Below are 20,772 nucleotides of genomic sequence, written 5' to 3'. Positions count from 1 at the left end.
AAAATTCCTGAAGGTTTAGTCACTTTGCCTCAAACAAATTTTAAATTTTCTGTGCATAATACTTAACAAAATGTAGAGGCGTTTATAAAGTCTTGGTTTGCGTGTGGATACTTTTCCAACTATAGTCTTCATACACTATTGAAATTAATTAATTCATACTTTCTTTTGAATCTTAAAAGCTTTGGACAGCCACAATATATATTCTGTATAACAAAACTTTCAGGGGAATGGGGTTTTTCATTGCATCACAGACTTCAGCCACCAATGTGCCCTGGTGGCCAAGAAGGCCAATGGCACCCTGGGGGGCACCAAGAAGAGTGTGACCAGCAGGTGGAGGGAGGTCATCCTCCCCCTCTGCTCTGCCCCGGTGAGGCCATATCTGGAGCACTGTGTCCAGTTCTGGGCTCCCCAGGTCAAGAAGGACAGGGAACTGCTGGAGAGGGTCCAGCAAAGGGCTGCAAAGATGATGAGGGGACCGGAGCATCTCTCATGAGGAAAGGCTGAGGGACTTGGGGCTTTTCAGTCTGCAGAAGAGAAGACTGAGGGGGGATCTTATCAACGCTTATAAATCCTTCAAGGGAGGGTGGCGGGGGGATGGGAACAGTCTTTTTCCAGTGGTGCCCAGTGACAGGACAAGAGGGAATGGGCACAAACTTGACCATAGGAAGTTCCATGTAAACCTGAGGAGGAATTTCTCTCCTGTGAGGGCGGCAGAGCACTGGCACAGCTGCCCAGAGAGGTGGGGGAGTCTCCCACTCTGGAGCCATTCCAAACCCGCCTGGACGTGTCCTGTGCCACTGCTGTAGGTGCCCCTGCTCTGGCAGGGGGTGGGACTGGGGGAGCTCCAGAGGTCCCTTCCAACCCTGACCGTTCTGGCATTCCGTGATTTGGCGCATGGCTTGCTTTCATTGACCACCTAAGAGAAACCAAATCTCCATTTCAACAAGCGTGTGGTATCTCCACAGAAAAAAATCCTGCTCGTTCCCATGTTTCTTCATACTTTCCTGCTTCTGTATTGTTTTTTTGGTAATGGTGGCAAACCTTTAGAGGGAAAGGCTTTTTTGGTTGTACAGATATTTTCATCTACGTCAACTTTAGTTCAAAAAGTGAGCAAGTACTGAATCCGCTCTGCTTTCTTCAGGGTATTGGGATGTTTCTTCTAAGTTGTCCAGAGGGACCTGGACGGGCTGGAGAGGTGGGTATGTGCAAACCTCATGAAGTTCAGCAAGGCCAAGTGCACGGTCCAGCATGTGGGTTCGGGCAATAGCATGCACAACTCCAGGCTGGGGATAAAGGGATGGAGAGCAGCACTGAGGAGAAGGACTTGGGGGTGTAGGTGGATGAGAAGCTCACCATGATCCAGCAATGGGCACTGGCACCTCACCGAGCCCCCGGCACCCCGGGCTGCATCCCCGGCAGTGTGGCCAACAGGGCGAGGGGGGGACTGTGCCCCTCTGCTGCGCTCTGCTCTGCTCTGGGGAGACCCCCCCTGCAGTGCTGCCTCCAGCTCGGGGACCTCAGCACAGGAGAGACATGGAGCTGGTGGAGCGGGGCCAGAGGAGGCCCCGGAGCTGCTGGGAGGGCTGGAGCCCCTCTGCTGGGAGGACAGGCTGGGAGAGTTGGGGGTGTTCAGCCTGGAGAAGAGAAGGCTCCGTGGAGACCTCAGAGCCCCTTCCAGTGCCTAAAGGGGCTCCAGGAGAGCTGGGGAGGGACTCTGGATCAGGGAGGGGAGCGATGGGACGAGGAGGAATAGTTTTACACTGGAAGAGGGGAGATTGAGATGAGATATGAGGAAGAAATTGTTGACTGTGAGGGTGGTGAGGCACTGGCGCAGGTTGCCCAGAGGAGCTGTGGCTGCCCTATCCCTGGAGGTGTTGAAGGCCAGGTTGGACGGGGCTTGGAGCAACCTGGGCTGGTGGGAGGTGTTCCTGCCTATGCAGGGGGGTTGGAACTGGATGGTCTTTAAGGTCCCTTCCAACCCAAACCATTCTATGGTTCTGTGTTACATGCAGAGCTCAAACACAGTGACAGCGATTTGCAGTAACAATTTTAGAATCGCTGCTCTGCCCAGCCCGTCTCTGCAGCTTTATCCCCGCCGTTAATAGTATATTTAGAGGTTGGAGTTGTAGGTGCAGACCCAAGCTTCAGCCTTCCCAAATCCCAAAGGAGTTCCTGTGCCGACTTTTATTTCAGATCCTTTCTAGCCAGGATAGAGGAGGACATGTTACATAGCTGTGTTTAACAGTGGTATTTTCCCTTTCTCCTCGTACTCCACCTCCTTTCGCTTCCCGTTGTGCATGTTGGATTGCACCCAGCGCCTTGTTCTCTCTCTCAGCAGACATGCCGGCAGTTGGCCCTGGAGCCAAACCCCGTGCTAGTCCCTGGCGAGCCAGCAGATGCCACGGCGTGGGAGGTTAAACTCTGATTCTTATTTTCCCCTTTTACACTTACGTATGCTCCCGTATTAAAAAAAAAAAAAAAAAAAGACTCTGTTGACCTTGGCAGGCCAGATGAGGACAGCCCGGAGATGGAATTCTTAGAACTGTTCCCGAAATTATGCTGCTTGCAATTATTAGAAGAATCACTACAGCATATAATAAGCAGCACTTTCACTTCATCCTTGACGAGCGGGCAGTGTTTAACGTTCAGAAACCGGCTACCTGCTGTCATTACGTCCTGTGCGGCTTCGCTCTTTGTGGCGGTCTTTGTCATGACATAATTTGTTCAGCAAAGCTCTCGATATGTTTTTTTTTTCCAAAGAGTTAAAAGAAGAAAGCAGCATCGATGCCTCGATATCACTATTTATTAAACCTGCTGCAATAACATAACGAGCTGAAAGAGTTAATACCTCATCACCTCTGCAGTCGACGGACTTTCTGATATAATGATGAAATGCATAATCTTGGGAGGGAATACATTTATTTTTATTTTCTGGTGTACGTGCCCAAAACAGTTAATCGTCATTTTGAATTTTAATATCATCTGGAAAACGTATGCAGTGTCTGTGCTGCCTATAACAAAAGTATTGTAAATGTAATTTATTCAAACAAGGAAGAGGGAATAGTGTCTTTATGTTTCCTATTTGCTGGGACCTGAAGCACTACAGTTAGTCGAAACATTTCTACAGGAGGGGTAGAGTATTGCAGGGTTAGAAATAAAGTTTGCAGTTGGTGTGTTGGTGTGGAACGTGAAAGTGGATGATTTTCACTGTAAAGGGATAAAATGTCTTTCACGAGTGGTGTTCCCCAGGGCTGAGCACTGGGGCCGCTTCTCTTTCATATCTTTATCAACGACCTGGAGGAGGGGATCGAGTGCACCCTCAGTAAGTTCACAGATGACACCAAGTTGGGTGGGAGTGCGGATCTGCTTGAGGGTAGGATGGCTCTACAGAGGGACCTGGACAGGCTGGACCGATGGGCTGAGGCCAATGGTGTGAGGGTCACCAAGGCCAAGTGCCGGGTCCTGCACTTGGGTCACACCAACCCCATGGATGCTACAGGCTTGGGGAGGAGTGGCTGGAAAGCTGCCCGGTGGAGAAGGCCCTGGGGGTGTTGGTGGACAGCCGGATGAATATGAGCCGGCAGTGTGCCCAGGTGGCCAAGAAGGCCAACGGCATCCTGGCCTGTATCAGGAATAGTGTGGCCAGCAGGACTGGGGCAGTGATCATCCCCCAGTACTTGGCACTGGTGAGGCCCCACCTCAAGTGCTGTGTTCAGTGTTGGGCCCCTCACTCCAGGAAAGACACTGAGGTGTTGGAATGTGTCCAGAGAAGGGCAACGGAGCTGGTGAGGGGTCTGGAGCACACGTCTGATGAGGAGCGGCTGAGGGCCCTGGTGGTGTTCAGCCTGGAGCAAAGGAGGCTGAGAGGAGACCTTCTCGCTCTCTACAGCTCCCTGAAAGGAGGGTGTAGCGAGGGGGGTTGGTCTCTTCTCCCAAGGAATAGGTGATAGGACAAGAGGGAATGGCCTCAAGTTGTGCCAGGGGAGGTTTAGGTTGGATATTAGGAAAAAATTCTTCACCAAAAAGGTTATCAAACATTGGAAGAGGCTGCCCAGGGAAATGGTGGAGTCGCCATCCCTGGAGGCATTTAAAAGATGGGCAGATGTGGTGCTGAGGGAACATGGTTTAGTGGTCGTTTCGGCGGTGTTGGGTTGATGGTTGGACTTGATGATGTTCAAGGTCCCTTCCAACCTAGATGATTCTATGAGTCTAAATATTAAGTTACTGGTTTGTACTCAAGCGCGATTGTCATCTGATACCAGCAACCTGTGCAAACCCAATTTTGGTTTCAGTCCCTGAATACGTGTATTGCAAAACGCGACCAGTGGAAAGATGAGTGTTATGAAACAAGCCGCTAAGTTTTCTGTATCATTAATGCTGTTTTCCTTCTGCGTGCCTACTTTGCAAATGATGCTATTCAAGGAGTTCGAGCAGCCCACACACTGAAAATTAACATGTATTTTTCTTCCTCGTGTTAGAAAACCAGGACCAGATGTTTTACAAACGAGTCTTTCTAGCCATGATCCACTAATTTCCGTGATGTTTCATATGGCTGTCAGCTGAGTGTCAGCCCTGGCTGCTGGGACACAGACCATGCACAGCAAAAGGCGGTTAGAAACTGGGGGGGGGGAATCTTAAATTTGCTGTAATTTATAGTTGGTTGGCAATATATCAAAGCATAGCTACGTAGGACAGTGGGTTTTTGTTACCGCAACATCCATGAACACATTTCATAGAATCACAGAGTGGTTTAGGTTGGAAGGGACCTTGAAGATTATCAAGTCCCAACCCCCCTGCCCTGGGCAGGGACACCTCCCACCAGCCCAGGTTGCTCCGAGCCCCATCCAACCTGGCCTTGAGCACCTCCAGGGATGGGGCAGTCACAGCTTCTCGGGGCACCCTGCGCCAGGGGCTCACCACCCTCACAGTCAAGAATTTCTTCCTCAGATCTCATCTAACTCTCCCCTCTTCCAGTTTGAAGTCGTTCTCCCTCGTCCTGTCACTACATGCCCCTGTAAAAAGCCCCTCCCCAGCTTTCCTGGAGCCCCTTTAGGGACTGGAAGGGGCTCTAAAGTCTCCCCGGAGCCTTCTCCTCTCCAGGCTGAACCTCCCCACCTCTCCCAGCCTGTCCTCCCAGCAGAGGGGCTCCAGCCCTCGTACCATCTCCAGGGCCTCCTCTGGCCCCGCTCCACCAGCTCCATGTCTCTCCTGTGCTGAGGCCCCCGAGCTGGAGGCAGCACTGGGGGGGGTCTCCCCAGAGCAGAGCAGAGCGCAGCAAAGGGGCACAGTCCCCCCCTTGCCCTGTTGGCCACGCTGGGGGGATGCAGGCCGGGGTGCCGGGGGCTCGCTGGGCTGCCAGCGCACATTGCCGGCTCGTGTTGAGCTTCTCACCCACCAACAGGCCCAGGTCCTTCTCCCCAGGGCTGCTCTCCAGCCATTCATCCGTTTAAGCAGCAATGGATGCAAACTGCATTTGAATGAAAACGAGTAGGGGAAAAAAATCCTATGAATTACAAGGATCTAGGAATTTTAACATAAAGATTAATCGAAGTCAGAAGATGATGAAGCTCTGTGCCCTCCTGCTCCAGGTCTGGAAGAGCAAAGATATCCCAGGGCGGAGGTGTGGAGACAGCTGGTTCAGGAACCTGCACAGTGCCTTTTTGGTCTCAGCCTAATTTTTTCTTGATTTATCAGCCTTTTAGTCTTCATGAGGAATACCAAATTCACTCCCAGATTAAAAGGAATAAATAAAGGGAAGAAGGCAAATACATAACAGCGTTGCCTTTGATTGGAAGGACTCGCCTGTTTTCACATGAGATAAAGTGTTTCTTCATAATTTAATCCAGGCAAAAGGCCAAAGCACAGCTCGTGTCAACGTTGCCCAAACTACACTTATAGAAACTTGTATTTTTCCAGTGTATTGACTTCAGTTTTTATTTAAACTTTCATAGCTAGTTTTTAATCATCATTCTTTCTCTGAAAATTCTTTTTTGTTTTATGAACTGCAGCAAATCTGTTGTGCGGAACACACCAGCTGGAAGGATGATTTTTTTGTTTCTTTGTTTGTTTTTTCAAATTTAAGTATTTCCACTGCAGTTTATGGCGCGTGGTCAGGTACATTAATCTTTCAGTAGCATAAATTCTCTGTAAGTGACTCTTTTTTCCATTAAACTATTTGCTGTGCCTCTGAAACGCCATCTCCAAAGTACGTTAGTCACTCTCTCGCAGCTTATCTGGAAAACAGATAACCGTCCAGCGGTTGAGTTGGACCTTCCAAAATCTTCTAAAGTTCTTTTCGAAGTCCCCGGGCCTGTGCTGGAACGAAGAAACACAGATGAATTAAGCAAAAATGTAATTTGGTGACAGCTCTTACTCTTTTGCTTCTCTGTATTTGCTTCAGTTGGTGACTGCTTTCCCGATGGTGTTTGAGAATCGTATGTTGAATATTATTTAGTCTTTTTTTTTTTTTTTTGGTCCAATTTTAGGGGAGTTGGACTAGATGATCTCTAGAGGTCCCTTCCAACTCTGAAAATTCTGTGATTCTGTGATAATTTCACTAATCGTCAGTAAAAAAAAAAAAAACCACACTGAAGAATATTTATCAATTCATTTTTATTGTTATTTCTTCACTTATTTTGATTTGATGGTATAATGCCAAGTTTCGTTTGTTTTGATAGATTAATGCTGATGCAGAAAAGGAAGAAGGCGAAGAGTTTGAAGATAGCATGGATGTTTTTGATGACAGTAGTTCTAGTCCTTCTGGTACCCTAAGAAATTATCCTCTCACCTGCAAAGTGGTGTATTCATATAAGGTTTGTGATATTTATTTTTTTTTAATAATTGATTAGAAAAATCAATTACGCGACAAACAAACGATAGCTGTAACTCTTCTGTGGGAGTTTGAAGTAGAGCGTCAGCTCACCAGTGGCGCGTGCGCATTATCTAACGTCTGGCTGGGAAAAACTGCAGCAGCGTAAAATCCATACTGTTGTGAAACACATTTAAGCTGCAGTTCAGCGGAGTACCGAAGTCTGCCTGCGAATTGCAGCCTGCAGAGATGTCCCTGTCTGCCTCCAAGGAGCCCGGGTGCCATTTGAAGATGTCGTGATTTCTGTTGCTGAGCCGGTGCGGCTGTATTCGAAACGCTTTCTCGGCGTTAGGCGTTTTTGTGTGCCGTACCACAGAGCTCTTCTGTCTACTGGAATAGTGAAACCACCATTCAGGAGTTAATGCTCTGCTGACAAACTCCATTTGTGCTATTTATTTCTGCTGGCGCTGCGAGGGCAGCTGTAAATCACGCCGCTGCAGTGGCTGAAGCCGGTGGCAGGTTTAGTCTTGGTGTACGGAGTAATTAGGGTTTCAAACGTAAATAGGGTTCAACGCGCTGGGTGGTATTCAGGGTACTTCCATCGATCCTCTGGACTAAAAAAGGGTCTTGTGGATGTCAGTAGGTGTACAGAAATACCCTTAATAATATGTTTTCAAGCATGTTACATTGCAAAACTTCGGATTTTTTAGAAAAAGTGAACTTTTAATAAAAGTCTGGATAAGAATGTTCCTTACTCTGCCTGTCCCGTGTGCCTGAAAACACTTGTATTTTCTAATCGTCGTGTTCTTTGCTTCAGGCTTCGCAGCCAGATGAGTTGACCATCGAGGAACACGAGGTATTGGAGGTTATCGAAGACGGAGATATGGAAGACTGGGTGAAGGTAACGTTTTTCTGAGATTGTTTTTTTCCGCTATTACTTGTAGAAATAGAACTTGGGACGGGAGAGAGGATTTGGATTCTTTTCAGAATAGCATGCAAAAGCAGAGCGTCTTTTCTGTCGTTTACTTACAGGCACGGAATAAAGTAGGGCAAGTGGGTTATGTGCCGGAGAAGTACCTGCAGTTCCCGACGTCCAGTAGCCTGCTGAGTATGCTGCAGTCCCTCGCGGCGCTGGATAGTCGCTCACACACCTCAAATAACTCCACTGAGGCTGACTTAGTCTCAGGCAGCCTGAATGGAGACTCCAGTGGTAAATACCATAAAAAAAAAAAAATAAATAGTATATTAAGGTTGTTGGCAAAACATTCTGCATAGCCAGTTTGGATGTCACACATGAGAATTTCTCATATTTCATGCGTATCTGAGTACAACTGTTCTCGGTAATTATCTATCTCATATGAAATCTGTGTAATTTACTTGGCTATCTCCCAGAATTGAGATTAACGTAACTAAAATTAAAGAAAACTAAAAGAATTTGGCTCAGCAATTATGTATATTACTTGATCATTTTTTTAAGCTCATGCTAATTCCACTTTATTTCCCCTCCCCTCTTCTCTTCAGTCTGTTTTGTAAAAGCACTTTACGATTATGAGGGGCAGACAGATGATGAGCTCTCCTTCCCGGAAGGAGCCATCATCCGCATCTTGAACAAGGAAAATCAAGATGATGATGGTTTTTGGGAAGGAGAATTCAACGGCCGCGTTGGGGTGTTCCCATCAGTATTAGTTGAAGAGCTTACGGCCTCAGAAAATGGAGAAACTCAGTGGATTGGAGATATCCAGGTACGTAAAGAGTTGAGGTGGTAGCTTGCACGTAGGATACTGGTTTATTGGGGCGATTTTGCGGGGCTGCAAAGATCCGCTGCTTCCTTAGGGGAAAAATAAATAATCGGAACCAACTTCAGGAAAAAAAAAAAAAACATCAACCCCCCCCTGTTTTAGTTTCTTACCCAGCCTAATAGTTATCAACTGACACGTTTTGGGAAATGTAACAGATTTGCGAATAAAGGCAAGTATTTGGGTAGAAAGGCAGTGAGCCAAAGGAGAAAATTCACAGTCTACTTCCTGCAGTTAATTTAAGGCGTAGACTGAGACGTCAAACGCAGCCTGGCAAAAAGAGAATTACAGGCGCTCTCAGCCCTAATTTAATGCTTTCATACTTAAATCTGTTCTGTATCCGCTCAGTTTTTGAAGGGCAAAATACTGCCGAATATTGTATTACGGTAATTTTTGCAAAAACATCCTCATCGCCATGTGGCTCTGTAATCCTTGTATCATAATAGAAAATCAGTCACATTCTTATGTGTAACTGTGGTGCTAGAAACCGGACTTCCATGTTCCCTACAAAGTAATTTCTCCAGTATTTTCATTCTTTGATTTGGGAAGACCGTGAAAACTTAACATTTAAATGATAAACGTGCGATTGAGTTGGGATAAAACTCCACAATCTTAATGCTTTTATGTGAATATATGTGGAGAAACACGCTCGATCAAATGATTTTTTGCAGATAACCTTCAAAAAGTCGCCTAAATTATCTGGGAGAGGATGAAAATTTCTGCTCAGTGGCAACCTATGATTTAAAAAATACATATAATCACTGTTGGATATCCTGGCTTTCCTTCCCAAACGTACCTGACAGCACTTTTGCCGGGTGGTTTTTCTCCAGATGCGAGTTCCTACTGTACTGATGTGTCACAGAACTTACTGTCGCTCGCTGCGTACCTAAAATCCGCCGAGCAGTAAGGTTTTCTGCATCACCCCTCTCTGTTTACCACAGGTATCCCCAACTCCAAAGCCTAATAACGCCCTTCCACCGCTGCCGCTCTATGACCAGCCTCCCACCAGTCCCTACCACAGTCCGGATAAAAGAGGTTCTCAGTACTTCCCCAGATCACCATCAACTAACGGTAAGAAATTTTGTGATAGTAAAAGAAATGTTTCAGCTGAATGCTTAATTTAGAATGCTCACATTTTGTGGTGGGGGAAGAAAGAAGCTTTTTTTGGCAACGTAAGTTTAATTCAGCGATGCGGAGCGGCTGGTTTGTGATGGGTTGTTGCTTACTCTTTCAGAAAACAGCTTCGGTTCAGAGTCTCCTGGATTCTCACAGCCTCCACGAATTCCTCCTGAAACTTCCTATGGCAAACTGCGACCTGTAAGTTAAAAACAAATACTGTCGGTTTTATCGGTGCTACCGAGTCGTAGGGCCGAGTCTGGGTGAATCGGGATAGGTACGTTCAAAGCAGGGTGGTGATACAGCACCTGACGACCTGCAAATCAAATGACTACGTATAAAAACGCGATATCTCAGATGAATAGTGCGAGGAAAGGTCTGCTCTCTCCCCGTGGGTAATGCCATAGAGGTGGCAAAAAGCTAGAGAACGCGAGAGCTGTTTGAGATAAAGTGAACGCTCGAACACAACAGAGCTGCGCTTGTTTAAACAGTCAGTCACCGTGTTTAAAGATGACCTTGAATCTCATCCGTCCCCTATCTTTTCATCTAACCTGCCCTTCTGCGTCTGCCTTTATGGGTGTGATACCCGCGTGGCTCTGCGCGAGGCGTAGGAGTCATGAAATCTAACCTGGGCGGAAATTACATCTATCGTGATAATAAAATAGATGTTAGTTGGTAAACTTCTGCTGCCTTTTCAGGCGCTGGGAGATTACTTCTGTTCTTGCCGCATGTAAGAACCTCTAAACAGAACTTAAAAAGAGGTGGTGAATAACCGCCAGAAGAGTTTAATCGCAGGATTTGTAGAACTGCTGCTTCTCCCACGTGCTGGCAGGCAAAGCTGCTCACCCGCAGTCTGACGTGATACGCTGTCCTTGGGACTCGATCACGTTTAGGGTTAAATTTATTTCCCAACCTCTCGATTTTGAGGGTTTTGGATTAAAAACTCTTCGCGATAAGAACTATGTATGTGGTGATGTCTTTGCTGCTTAGAAAGAGAGATTTTGCTAGGAAAGGAAAGAAAGAATTTAATCGCTTAGAACTTGTGAAATCCATCTCCTGGGATTAACCTTGAAATCAAGTTTTGGGGGTTTCAGAGTCCTAAACCAAATCGTATTAAGATGTAACATTTGTATTTTCCTGGTGTTCTCAATGAGTGAGGTTGCAGAAAAAGAGCATTTTTGGATATTCAGAAATGATACTCTGAATATTCCAGTAGTCAGTGAGTTAGCCTTATTCATTGACATACGCGAGGCAGAGGTAGCGCTGCATCGTTAAGTATTTAAGTATTGAACAGAGAAGCTTCACGTTATCTTATTCCCCTGTAAAAAGACACCGATTCAGCTTTTCCGTTTTGTAGATTTATATTTTCTTCAAGTTTCCTGCAATTTACTTTCTTTTCAAGACAATACTACGGTGTCCTGCCTTAATTGAAAGGATTTCTGTTAGTATTGCATTTTAAATATGAAAATATTGTGACGTTTGTTCCGGTATTGCTCCACAATTCCTATTTTCTGTAGCAAGTCGCTCTGGTGGATTTTGAAATCACGTGATAAAACCCCTGCGTGAAATGCTGTTAGCGCGTAAGGTCATCTCTATCAGGAGCGATACCAACTTTATCAATGTCGCAGAGTGTAAAAATAGCATCAGATTTCAGGTGTCTGTCGTTCAGGTCAGTGAGCGATGGAACAGGAATAAGCTGCTGAGATGCAGCGAGAGGTTCTTCTGCGTTCCAGGCATGGACATCACCGGCTGTAAAGTGTTTCATGTAAAGCTCAAAGTCCATCCGAGGTTTACGTCCCACACAGGTACAGGTAGACTAGATAGGGTATTTCACTCCATGTGTTTGCCCCGTCGTGACTGACGGTCACCCTGGGGAAAAAAATCAGAGAGAAATCGTTGAGAGCGGTGACAGTCTATAACGAAGAGCCGTGATGGCTTAATTGGAGACCGCTGGACCTGAACTCAGCTGGTTACTCACTGTAGTTCTGTTGATCTTAATACACCATCTGTGTATTTGCATCGTCTTGAGTTATAAGCCCAAAGTCATGCTTTTAATCTATACAAGTTGTGAAATTTTGACCGTTTTCTGATAGTTACAGGCTGATTCTGGCTGTTTCAGGTGCGAGCAGCTCCACCGCCCCCGACGCAGCATCATCGCCGGACAACAGAGAAGATAGAGGACGTGGAAATTACTCTGGTGTAACGATTGGACTAGTTCAGTAGTAGTGCTACAATCAAGACCAAACGCGGTATTTGGTCGATCTCGTTTTTAGGCACCTTTGCATGATGAAGACTTTAAATAGAGCAAGAGATAGGGAGGGGGTTCTGTGGCAGTGACGTGGTGGATTCCTTCCCACAGTCATGAATATTTTGTGCCTTTTTCTTTTGGTTTCTTTTTTGTTTGTTTGTTTGTTTGTTTATTTTGATTTATATACATCATTCTTCCTCTCTTGGCTGAAGGTGGTCCATTTTTATACGGAGGCTGAGGCGAGAGCCTCATTCATGCAACGTAGCCGTAGCATACGTCCATCCCGTGCGTTAGTACAGTATATTACTGTTGCCATAGGAATGTGTTAACGACTGTCGATTCTTCAAGTAGCGTTACTCGGCTGATTAGGTGTTAATCAGAGCTTGCGGAATGAAAAAGGGAACTGAAAAATGAGTATAAGGAGAGGCTGGCTCCTCTTTAATCCCCTCGCAGAAAGGAAGAAACAGGAAAAATAATCTCCTAGATAAGGAAAACTGATGCAGATCATATGGCGTTGATGACATTAATGCACACCTCTTCAATAATTAACAGTTAAACAGGACTAAATGTTCTTTGTATTAATATTTATGCAGTACATTTAGTAATAGAGTATCTAATGCGGAGGTGCTGAATTAGTAGCAACATCTTGTTCCATAGCATAAACCAACTGGTAGAAAAGTAAGTGAGATTTTTGCCTAGATCTGGAAATTGAGCTGCTTTTTTTTTTTTCTTAGCAGATTTGGGGGTTTTTTGGTTGTGTTTTGTTTTTTTTTTTTTTAAAGTATTTGGGTCATTCTTATCCCAGTTATTGCCGTGTACTTTATTATCCAACGTTAGCAGTATATCTTTGTCATCAACACATCTGGCTAGAGTTAGAAGTTACATTTAGAGTTATTTACATGCGTTATTTCGGTTTTGCATCGGATGGTCCTGTAGCGTTTTCCCGTGCGAAGGCCGTTACCGAGCCGGAGCCGAAGCGCCGGGAAGAGCTCCGGGTTCTGCCAGGCCTTGGAGCCGCCTTGGGGGCCAGGGCTGCGGTCTCCAGGGGCTCTTAGGTGAGAAAGAGAGAGTAAAAGAATTTCAAAACTCATTTTCAATTGGGGATCTCGGAAAAGGAAGCGTTTTTTTTTTTTGTTGTTGTTTGAAAGAAAAGGGCAGAGGGTATCCTGAGTTGTGACGTGGAAGCGGTCAGAGGAGAGGGGAAAAACTGGATGAAAACAGTTGGTTTTTTTTCAGGTGTGCTTACTAAATTATTTTGAGCAATCTCCAGCAGATCAAAGCTTCAGTTAAAAGGCATCACAAGGTTGGGGTTTTTGAGCTGTTATATGGGTTCTGTTGAATGCGCTCTTATGTCTTCATTTTTTTTTTTTCCTAAGCCAGTAAGTTTTCTACCTTTAGTTTACTAACAAGGGCTATTTTTTGAGGCTGCATTTACAAAAACAAACAAAAACAAAATAATCATCTAACAAGATTTTATCATAAACTTTGCACATACTTGTAAATCCCAACCTGGGCTGGGTCTCTGAGACATCCGTGTTTGCCAATCTCCTTTCCCAGGGGGATCTTCCACCGAGAGTGGGGCTGTTTGAAGAAAATAATTCATGGATCAGTTAGGAAACCCGCGACTGTCCAATGAAGTCTTCTCCATATTTTTCATTCTTTTGCACCTCTTGTCCTGTTGATCTGTTTGAGGTCTTTTTATGTGTTTATCAAACTTATTCTTAAGTTTAAAAAGAGAAAAAAAAAAAAGTTTTTAAAAAAGATTTAACTGTTTGCGGAAATTTTGAAAGCTTCACAATGCAGGAGAAAAACAAGTATTGCCATAACGTTCACCTTCCAATTTCTTTGGCCAGTTTCTCTGTGTCCTTCATACCTGGACTTTCAAAATTCAGAAAGTGTTATTTAAAGTCTCTTTAGTTGTATTTTAAAATATTTTCTGTAAGAGCTGCTAATTTTATTTAAAAAGGAAAAACGGAAAAAAAAAAAAAGGTGTAAAAATATGCCTCCTTTTTAACTATGATTTCTTCATACAGGGCATGTATTCGACGTATCATCGTGTACAGCGTCAGTACACTGAAAGCATAGGTGCAAATGCTTTCTTTATATTGGCTGTAAAAAGTTTGTATTTATTATGTATAAAAAGTTGAATAATAAAAAAGTGGAACGAAATCCAGGACGTCGCCTCGATACAGACACCGCTCCGCCTGCGGCAAACTCGGGCGTAGATCCGTGAGTGAGGGAGAACCTGACATTTGGGGATAAAAACGCGAATTTTCTTGGGTATCGTTTGTATAGTTTATGCTTTTACACAGCAATTTGAATCTCCTGTTCGGGAAAACACTTACGCACATACTTGAAGTGATCTTTAAATATCGCTTTAAGGTGGTATTTATATGAGCAGCAAAATTACGCCGAAGAATGGAGAGCCGGTAACAAAGCTCCAGTTATCGAAATAATTGCTTAATAGCCTTTATGCAATTAGGCTAATTGCATAAAGAAAGAGAGGGAGAGAGTGATTGATAATAACTCTTCAGCGTGATTGTCCTTTAATAGAGTTGATTTGCCTAATTGTGTGAGGAGCATTTCCACCGCATCCCAAACCTCTTTAGCCTTCACATCCCTTTATGCTCCGGGTTTCCCCCTTGTATTTTCTTCCCGGCGCTGGGAAGCCGCCGGCGGCCACCAGCCCCTCGCCTGCCACAGGGCCCTTTCTCGCAGGTGAGTGCTTCTTTGCGGTAGGTGCTGAGGGATACCGCAGCTCTCCCTGACAATTTTCCTCCCCGGTTTTGCCTTCAGCTGTTTGGAGTCGAGACTGTTTTACCCTGTTTGAACGCCATCGGCCGTCGGGCATCGCCACGGCGTTGGGTTAGATCTTTCACCTTTCATCTCCACTGGTCACACACAGCTGTCACAGCTTTCAGTGGTTTTCCCCTGAGCTCCTGCAGCCTCTTCCTTGGAGAGATCCCATCCTCCTCTGCTTTTTATACGCGTTCTCCGTGCTCCTCCAAAAATTATGGTCCTGGCTTGCTGCTTTGCCCTTTGCTTTTACCTTCCCGCTCGTTGCATCTCTCCTTTTCTTGCTGCGTCACACACAACCCTCGTTGTTCGTGATCCTTTTCGCCGTCAGCATCGCTTATAAAAGACGTTAATCCTCAAATCCACCAATGATGCCGCTTTGCATTTCTTCCCTTGTTTAGCAGGCTGCCTTCTACTTTTTTTCCTTCCCCCTTCCTTAAAAGCTGTGCCATTACAAAACAAACCTGGCAGATAATGCCCGTTCCACAGGTGTGCTGTGCTTGCGTCATTCTTGCCGTTAACATCGGCGTAACTTATTTCCCTGAAAACCTCTTCACCCTCAAGTGCTTTCCCAAGCGAGTGGTAAGCCCCCGGTGCTGCCGTTGGCCGACGAGTGGGAGATGGCGGCGGTTTGCACAGCACTCAGCGGCCGCTTCGAGGCAAACAAAAAAGGAATTGAGGAAAATAAAAAAAAAAAAAGGCTCCGGTGTTCTATATTCTGCTTGGCATATTTGGGATGTTATTCTGCAAGGTCCTGCATGTGGGTCAGGGCAATCCCAAGCAAAAATCCAGGCTGGGTGGAGAATGGATGGAGAGCAGTCCTGAGGAGAAGGACTTGGGAGTGTTGGTGGGGGAGAAGCTCAACACAAGTGGCAATGTGCGCTGGCAGCCCAGCGAGCCCCCGGCACCCCGGGCTGCATCCCCAGCAGCGGGGCCAGCAGGGCGAGGGGGGGACTGTGCCCCTCTGCTGCGCTCTACTCTGGGGAGACCCCCCCCAGTGCTGCCTCCAGCTCGGGGGCCTCAGCACAGGAGAGACATGGAGCTGGTGGAGCGGGGCCAGAGGAGGCCCCGGAGCTGCTGGGAGGGCTGGAGCCCCTCTGCTGGGAGGACAGGCTGGGAGAGGTGGGGGGGTTCAGCCTGGAGAAGAGAAGGCTCCAGGGAGACCTCAGAGCCCCTTCGAGTCCCTAAAAGGGCTCCAGGAGAGCTGGGGAGGGGCTTTTTACAGGGGCATGTAGTGATAGGATGAGGGTGAATGGCTTCAAACTGGAAGAGGGGAGGTTTAGATGAGATATCAGGAAGAAATTTTTCCTTGTGAGGGTGGTGAGCCCCTGGCGCAGGGTGCCCAGAGAAGCTGTGGCTGCCCCATCCCTGGAGGTGTTGAAGGCCAGGTTGGACGGGGCTTGGAGCAACCTGGTGTGGTGGGAGGTGTCCCTGCCCATGGCAGGGGGGTTGGAACTCAATGATCTTCAAGATCCCTTCCAACCTAAACCATTCTATGATTCTATGATGGACCAAGGGCTCCAGCAACACGCGGAGGGCATTTCACCGACCAATTGGGAGTTCTGGGACCCTGAGTGGGACATGAACCTGCAGGCAGTTGTATCCTTTTATCCTGCTTCCTCTTCTAGCAGTGTCCCTGTAATTAATAACCTGCAAACCCCGTCACAGCAGAGGCTGGAGAGCAGGAAATCTGCCTAAATCGGCCTTTCCTTCTCCCGAGCCTCCCAGGAAGCTCGGGAGGGGAGATCCAGCTGCCATGGAGGATCCTGCTTTTCCACATTGTCTCCCTTTGCAGATCTGCTGCCCTATGTAAAACTGATGGGAGGGAGGGAGGGAGGGAGGGAGGGAGGGAGGGAAGATGCTGCCCCCCTTCCAGCCTGCGCCTGGCCCGCTCTCCGAGAGCTGAGCTCCGGGATATGGAGCCCTCAGTTCAAGACACGGGGATGCTGGAGAAAGTGAGGGATAAAAGGAAAGAAAACTTTACCGAAGTCAGAGGATGCAGCAAATGAGCCAATAAAAAATGCAGCTGGGAAAATGCCGACGTGCTCACTATACCAAGTAGTTTCCTCCTCCAGGCGTTCCCCAGGGGGATTGAGGATTACGGATCCGGTAGAAGGATCACGGTAGCAAGCAAGCCTCTGCATTGCAGGTCATTTCATCCAGAAAATAAAATGCACTGCGGTGATACCGGGGCCGGACCGGAGGAGGTAAGAAATCTCTGTGGTTGGCAGAGTTGAACTGGAACAGACTCCTGACGTGCGGTGAATCACCCCCCCTCTGCTCGCTGCGAGGAGGGGAGGAGGATAACGGGTTTGCTGAAGTACCCGCGCAGTCGCTCGCCATTTCCACGCGGCAGCGTTTGTGTGCGGAGTCCGGGTACAGCCGTGGTACGGCTGTACTCCCCTTCGTACGCTGAAGAAAAACGAGAGGCAGCGGAGGCAGCCAGTCGCCAGGCTGCCATTCAACACGCTGGCGTCTGCTCTATGGCCCGAGGGAGAGCTCAGCCCTCTCCCCCCTCAAAAATACCCCCGGAATTATTTTTATCTATAGCAGACCACAACTTAGTGTATATCGCCTACAGGAGACCCAGCGGGGGATAAAATTGAGATGGGCTGAGTGAAAAAACAAAAAAAAAGTATCTTCTAGTAAATCATTAAAACTATGTCTTGTGCACAGTCATCACCGAGTTTTCTGTCCGAGTGTACGGCACTGCTTTGAAAGCTGATGAGCTCGTCTCCTGGAAAAGGATCACAGAATCGCGGACTGCTTGAGGTTGGCAGGGACCTCCAGAGGTTGTCTAGTCCAACCCCCCTGCTCAAGCAGGGCCACCCAGAGCTGGTTGCCCAGGACCATGTCCAAATGACTTGAATATCTCCAAGGACGGAGACTCCACCACCTCCCCGGGCAACCTGTGCCAGTGCTCGGTCAACCGCAGAGTGAAAAAGTGTCACCTGGTCTTCAGAGGGAACCTCCCGTATTTCAGTTTGTGCGCGTGGGCTCTGGTCCTGTCACTGGGCACCACCGGGAAGAGCCTGGTGCCATCCTCTTGGCGTCCTCCCTTCAGGTATTGACAGACATCGATGAGAACCCCCTGAGCCATGTCTTCTCCAGGCTGAAAACTTCCTTCTCTGTACTTCTCGATGTGCTCTCCCTGCAGAGAAGAGCTTTTAAATAGGCCAGAAACCTTTCAGAAAAGAAGCACTGTGGAATTTGTGTTGCCTGTGGATCCCAGACTGGTGCTTCAGCTGGTCTGGAGCCTCATAGGTCTGACCCAGGGAAGCTCCACGTCGAACAGTGCGTTGGGCTGGACGCTCTGCAGTCGCCACCGAGACCTGGAAATTGGATTACAGGATGGAGGCTTTAAATTGCACCTCCTTAACGATCCACAAAAACCAACGTTCTGACATGCTCTTGTTTCTGTTCCCCAAAAAAGCTTTGGAAAAAAACACATACCATACAGACTGGCTGCTTTGTACGTTGGGAATGGCTCATGGAGGCTTTCAAATCCCGCGTCCAGATCAGTTCAGCAGTGAATGAGGCATGTTGCGTGGCCTGCCACGTCAGTTTGCAGCCCCATCTTGTTCCTCCTCCTCTTCCCGTTTCAAGTTTGCCATCAATTTTCCAGCCTCTTGGCCTATCTCAAATGTGTTAAGCGCTGATTCTTCTGCCACTTTGTTTAAAAACCTCTTTTGCTGTCATCTGAATTTCACAGCTGGTATCCGAAGGGGGCATAGTGGAGGAAACGGGCTCGGCCATCTCCATCCAGCTCCATTGAGCCGGCATCGCCTCGCACGAAAACTGTCACTGCTACTCGACAGCCTGGGCAGGGGCCAAGGATTAAATGGACTTTAGAGAAGGCTTTGGTTTCTCTTACATCATTTCACCCAACAAAAACGTAACCATGTGAGTATCTCTTAAATATTCTCCTGAGCCATCCAGTATTTGCTGTGAAGAACAGGAGATCCGGTTACGCTTGCTGTTTTTAGTGCTTCATCTTCGCTACAGAAGTAGAAGCTATTCAACCTCGAATCTGCAAGCTGAGCTCCACAGATGGTTTCCCCAGCTACTCCCGTTCTTCGCTTGCACCTAAATAGCTCATTTCAGCCAAAAATGCACTTGGATGCAGAATAGGCAGTGTAGATACCCACAGAGGGAGAAGACTCGGGGTCCTCTTCTGAGTGCTTACTGGGAGAGAGTGTGCTGCTGAGGCTGGTGGTCAGCCTTGGATCATAGAATCACAGAATGGTTTAGGTTGGAAGGGACCCTAAAAGCCATCTAGTTCCAACCCCCTGCCATAGGCAGGGACACCTCCCGCCAGCCCAGGTTGCTCCAAGCCCCGTCCAACCTGGCCTTGAACACCTCCAGGGATGGGGCAGCCACAGCTGCTCTGGGCAACCTGCACCAGGGGCTCACCACCCCCACAGTCAACAATTTCTTCCTCGTACCTCATCTCAATCTCTCCTCTCTCAGTGTAAAACCATTCCCCCTCGTCCCATCGTTCCCCTCCCTGATCCAGAGTCCCTCCCCAGCTCTCCTGGAGCCCCTTTAGGCACTGGAAGGGGCTCTGAGGTCTCCCCGGAGCCTTCTCTTCTCCAGGCTGAACCCCCCCACCTCTCCCAGCCTGTCCTCCCAGCAGAGGGGCTCCAGCCCTCGTACCATCTCCAGGGTCTCCTCTGGCCCCGCTCCACCAGCTCCATGTCTCTCCTGCGCTGAGGCCCCCGAGCTGGAGGCAGCACTGGGGGGGGTCTCCCCAGAGCAGAGCAGAGCGCAGCAGAGGGGCACAGTCCCCCCCTCGCCCTGCTGGCCACACTGCCGGGGATGCAGCCCAGGGTGCCGGGGGCTCGCTGGGCTGCCAGCGCACATTGCTGGCTCATGGTGAGCTTCTCATCCACCAACACCCCCAAGTCCTTCTCCTCATGGCTGCTCTCCGTCCAGATCCCTAATCTGCCCGTGTGTCATTACTCAGCTGAGAATGACTCAGGAAACACACAGTTGCGGTTCGACCTGTGGGATTTCACTGCCCGGGAACACACCATTTTACGTTGCGTTCTGGATTTGCAGTGAGGACAGAAACAACATTAACCGGATGCTTTGAAGGAAGAGGTCAAATTGAGCGAGCAGCGTTACCCATCAACACAGAAGTGGTCATGGCTGCGGCGTGAGCGAGACGAACGTGAGATGGGTCCCATCGGGGAAGAGACGGTTATGTTAAAACTTTGGATTGAGGAGCTGGGAGCTCGTTCCTGCTCCCCACTCCGACGTTGGCCTCCCTGGACAAACCCTCTGTGCCCCCGCGCCCTGTTTGCAGAGCAGTGCCGGCATCACCTGAAGGTTTATCTTCCCAAAGATCAACCTGTGCGTTATCGAGCTGTGTGATGAAGTACCCTTCTAGTTTGAAATGGGTTTTATTCCGCTCCTGAATTGGTACCTTTTCTTTTTCTTTTTAACAGACTGGTTTTGATTTAGATTTTTCTTTTTTAATGCAGATTCAAGAGCAGTTGCTGTGAGGTATGCTTCTGTTGGGGTGTAATTAGTTTTGTCTACTGTAATTGCTTCTCCTTTTCCCATTGTTTATTGAAAGACGAATGAATTTCCAGGTCTAGTTGCACTGGGAATGCTGACAGTAGCTTTTTTAAATCCCATAGCGCAGCTATTTGTCTTTTTTACTCAGCTGAATCCTGCAGAGTGGGCCAAATTCGGCTTCACCTCTGTGTCCCGGGCAAATTACTGCCCTAATTAATTTCTCTAAGACCGCAGCCTCCTTCCTGCTTAACATAGGGGAATGATGAAGGGAGGGCACTCTGTCTGCAGGCGTCAAGTGTGGATGGAAAACAGCAACAACCTCGGATCAACTTGCTGAGTAAACCTGCATGAAGAGACATGAGACCTGATCATTTAAAAGTACGGTACAGGATTTTAAAAAAATACATATTATTAATGTCACGTCCTCCTTCATAAGTGTATCTTGGTCTCTGAGAAGCGAGGTGTGATCCATTGCATTGCTTGTT

General features: G+C 47.6%; 1 protein-coding gene across 1 annotated transcript in view; it reads left to right on the top strand.

Annotated features, from left to right (window-relative positions):
* The window catches only part of FCHSD2 (FCH and double SH3 domains 2), a gene marked incomplete at both ends in the record, with an annotated part of 178,717 nt that extends 166,794 nt beyond the window's left edge, over window positions 1-11,923 (top strand). The window contains 7 exons of the mRNA XM_082497631.1: window positions 6,678-6,812; window positions 7,626-7,709; window positions 7,841-8,018; window positions 8,330-8,550; window positions 9,546-9,675; window positions 9,839-9,921; window positions 11,840-11,923. Of these exons, the coding sequence (XP_082353757.1) occupies window positions 6,678-6,812; window positions 7,626-7,709; window positions 7,841-8,018; window positions 8,330-8,550; window positions 9,546-9,675; window positions 9,839-9,921; window positions 11,840-11,923 (915 nt within the window). The remainder of the gene's footprint in view (window positions 1-6,677; window positions 6,813-7,625; window positions 7,710-7,840; window positions 8,019-8,329; window positions 8,551-9,545; window positions 9,676-9,838; window positions 9,922-11,839) is intronic.
* Between the last annotated feature and the right edge of the window lie 8,849 nt (window positions 11,924-20,772).

This window comes from Vanellus vanellus (assembly GCF_965231255.1).
Source record: "Vanellus vanellus genome assembly, chromosome: 1".
Classification (NCBI taxonomy): Eukaryota; Metazoa; Chordata; class Aves; order Charadriiformes; family Charadriidae; genus Vanellus; species Vanellus vanellus.
This window is presented reverse-complemented; position numbering and strand designations above follow the sequence as displayed.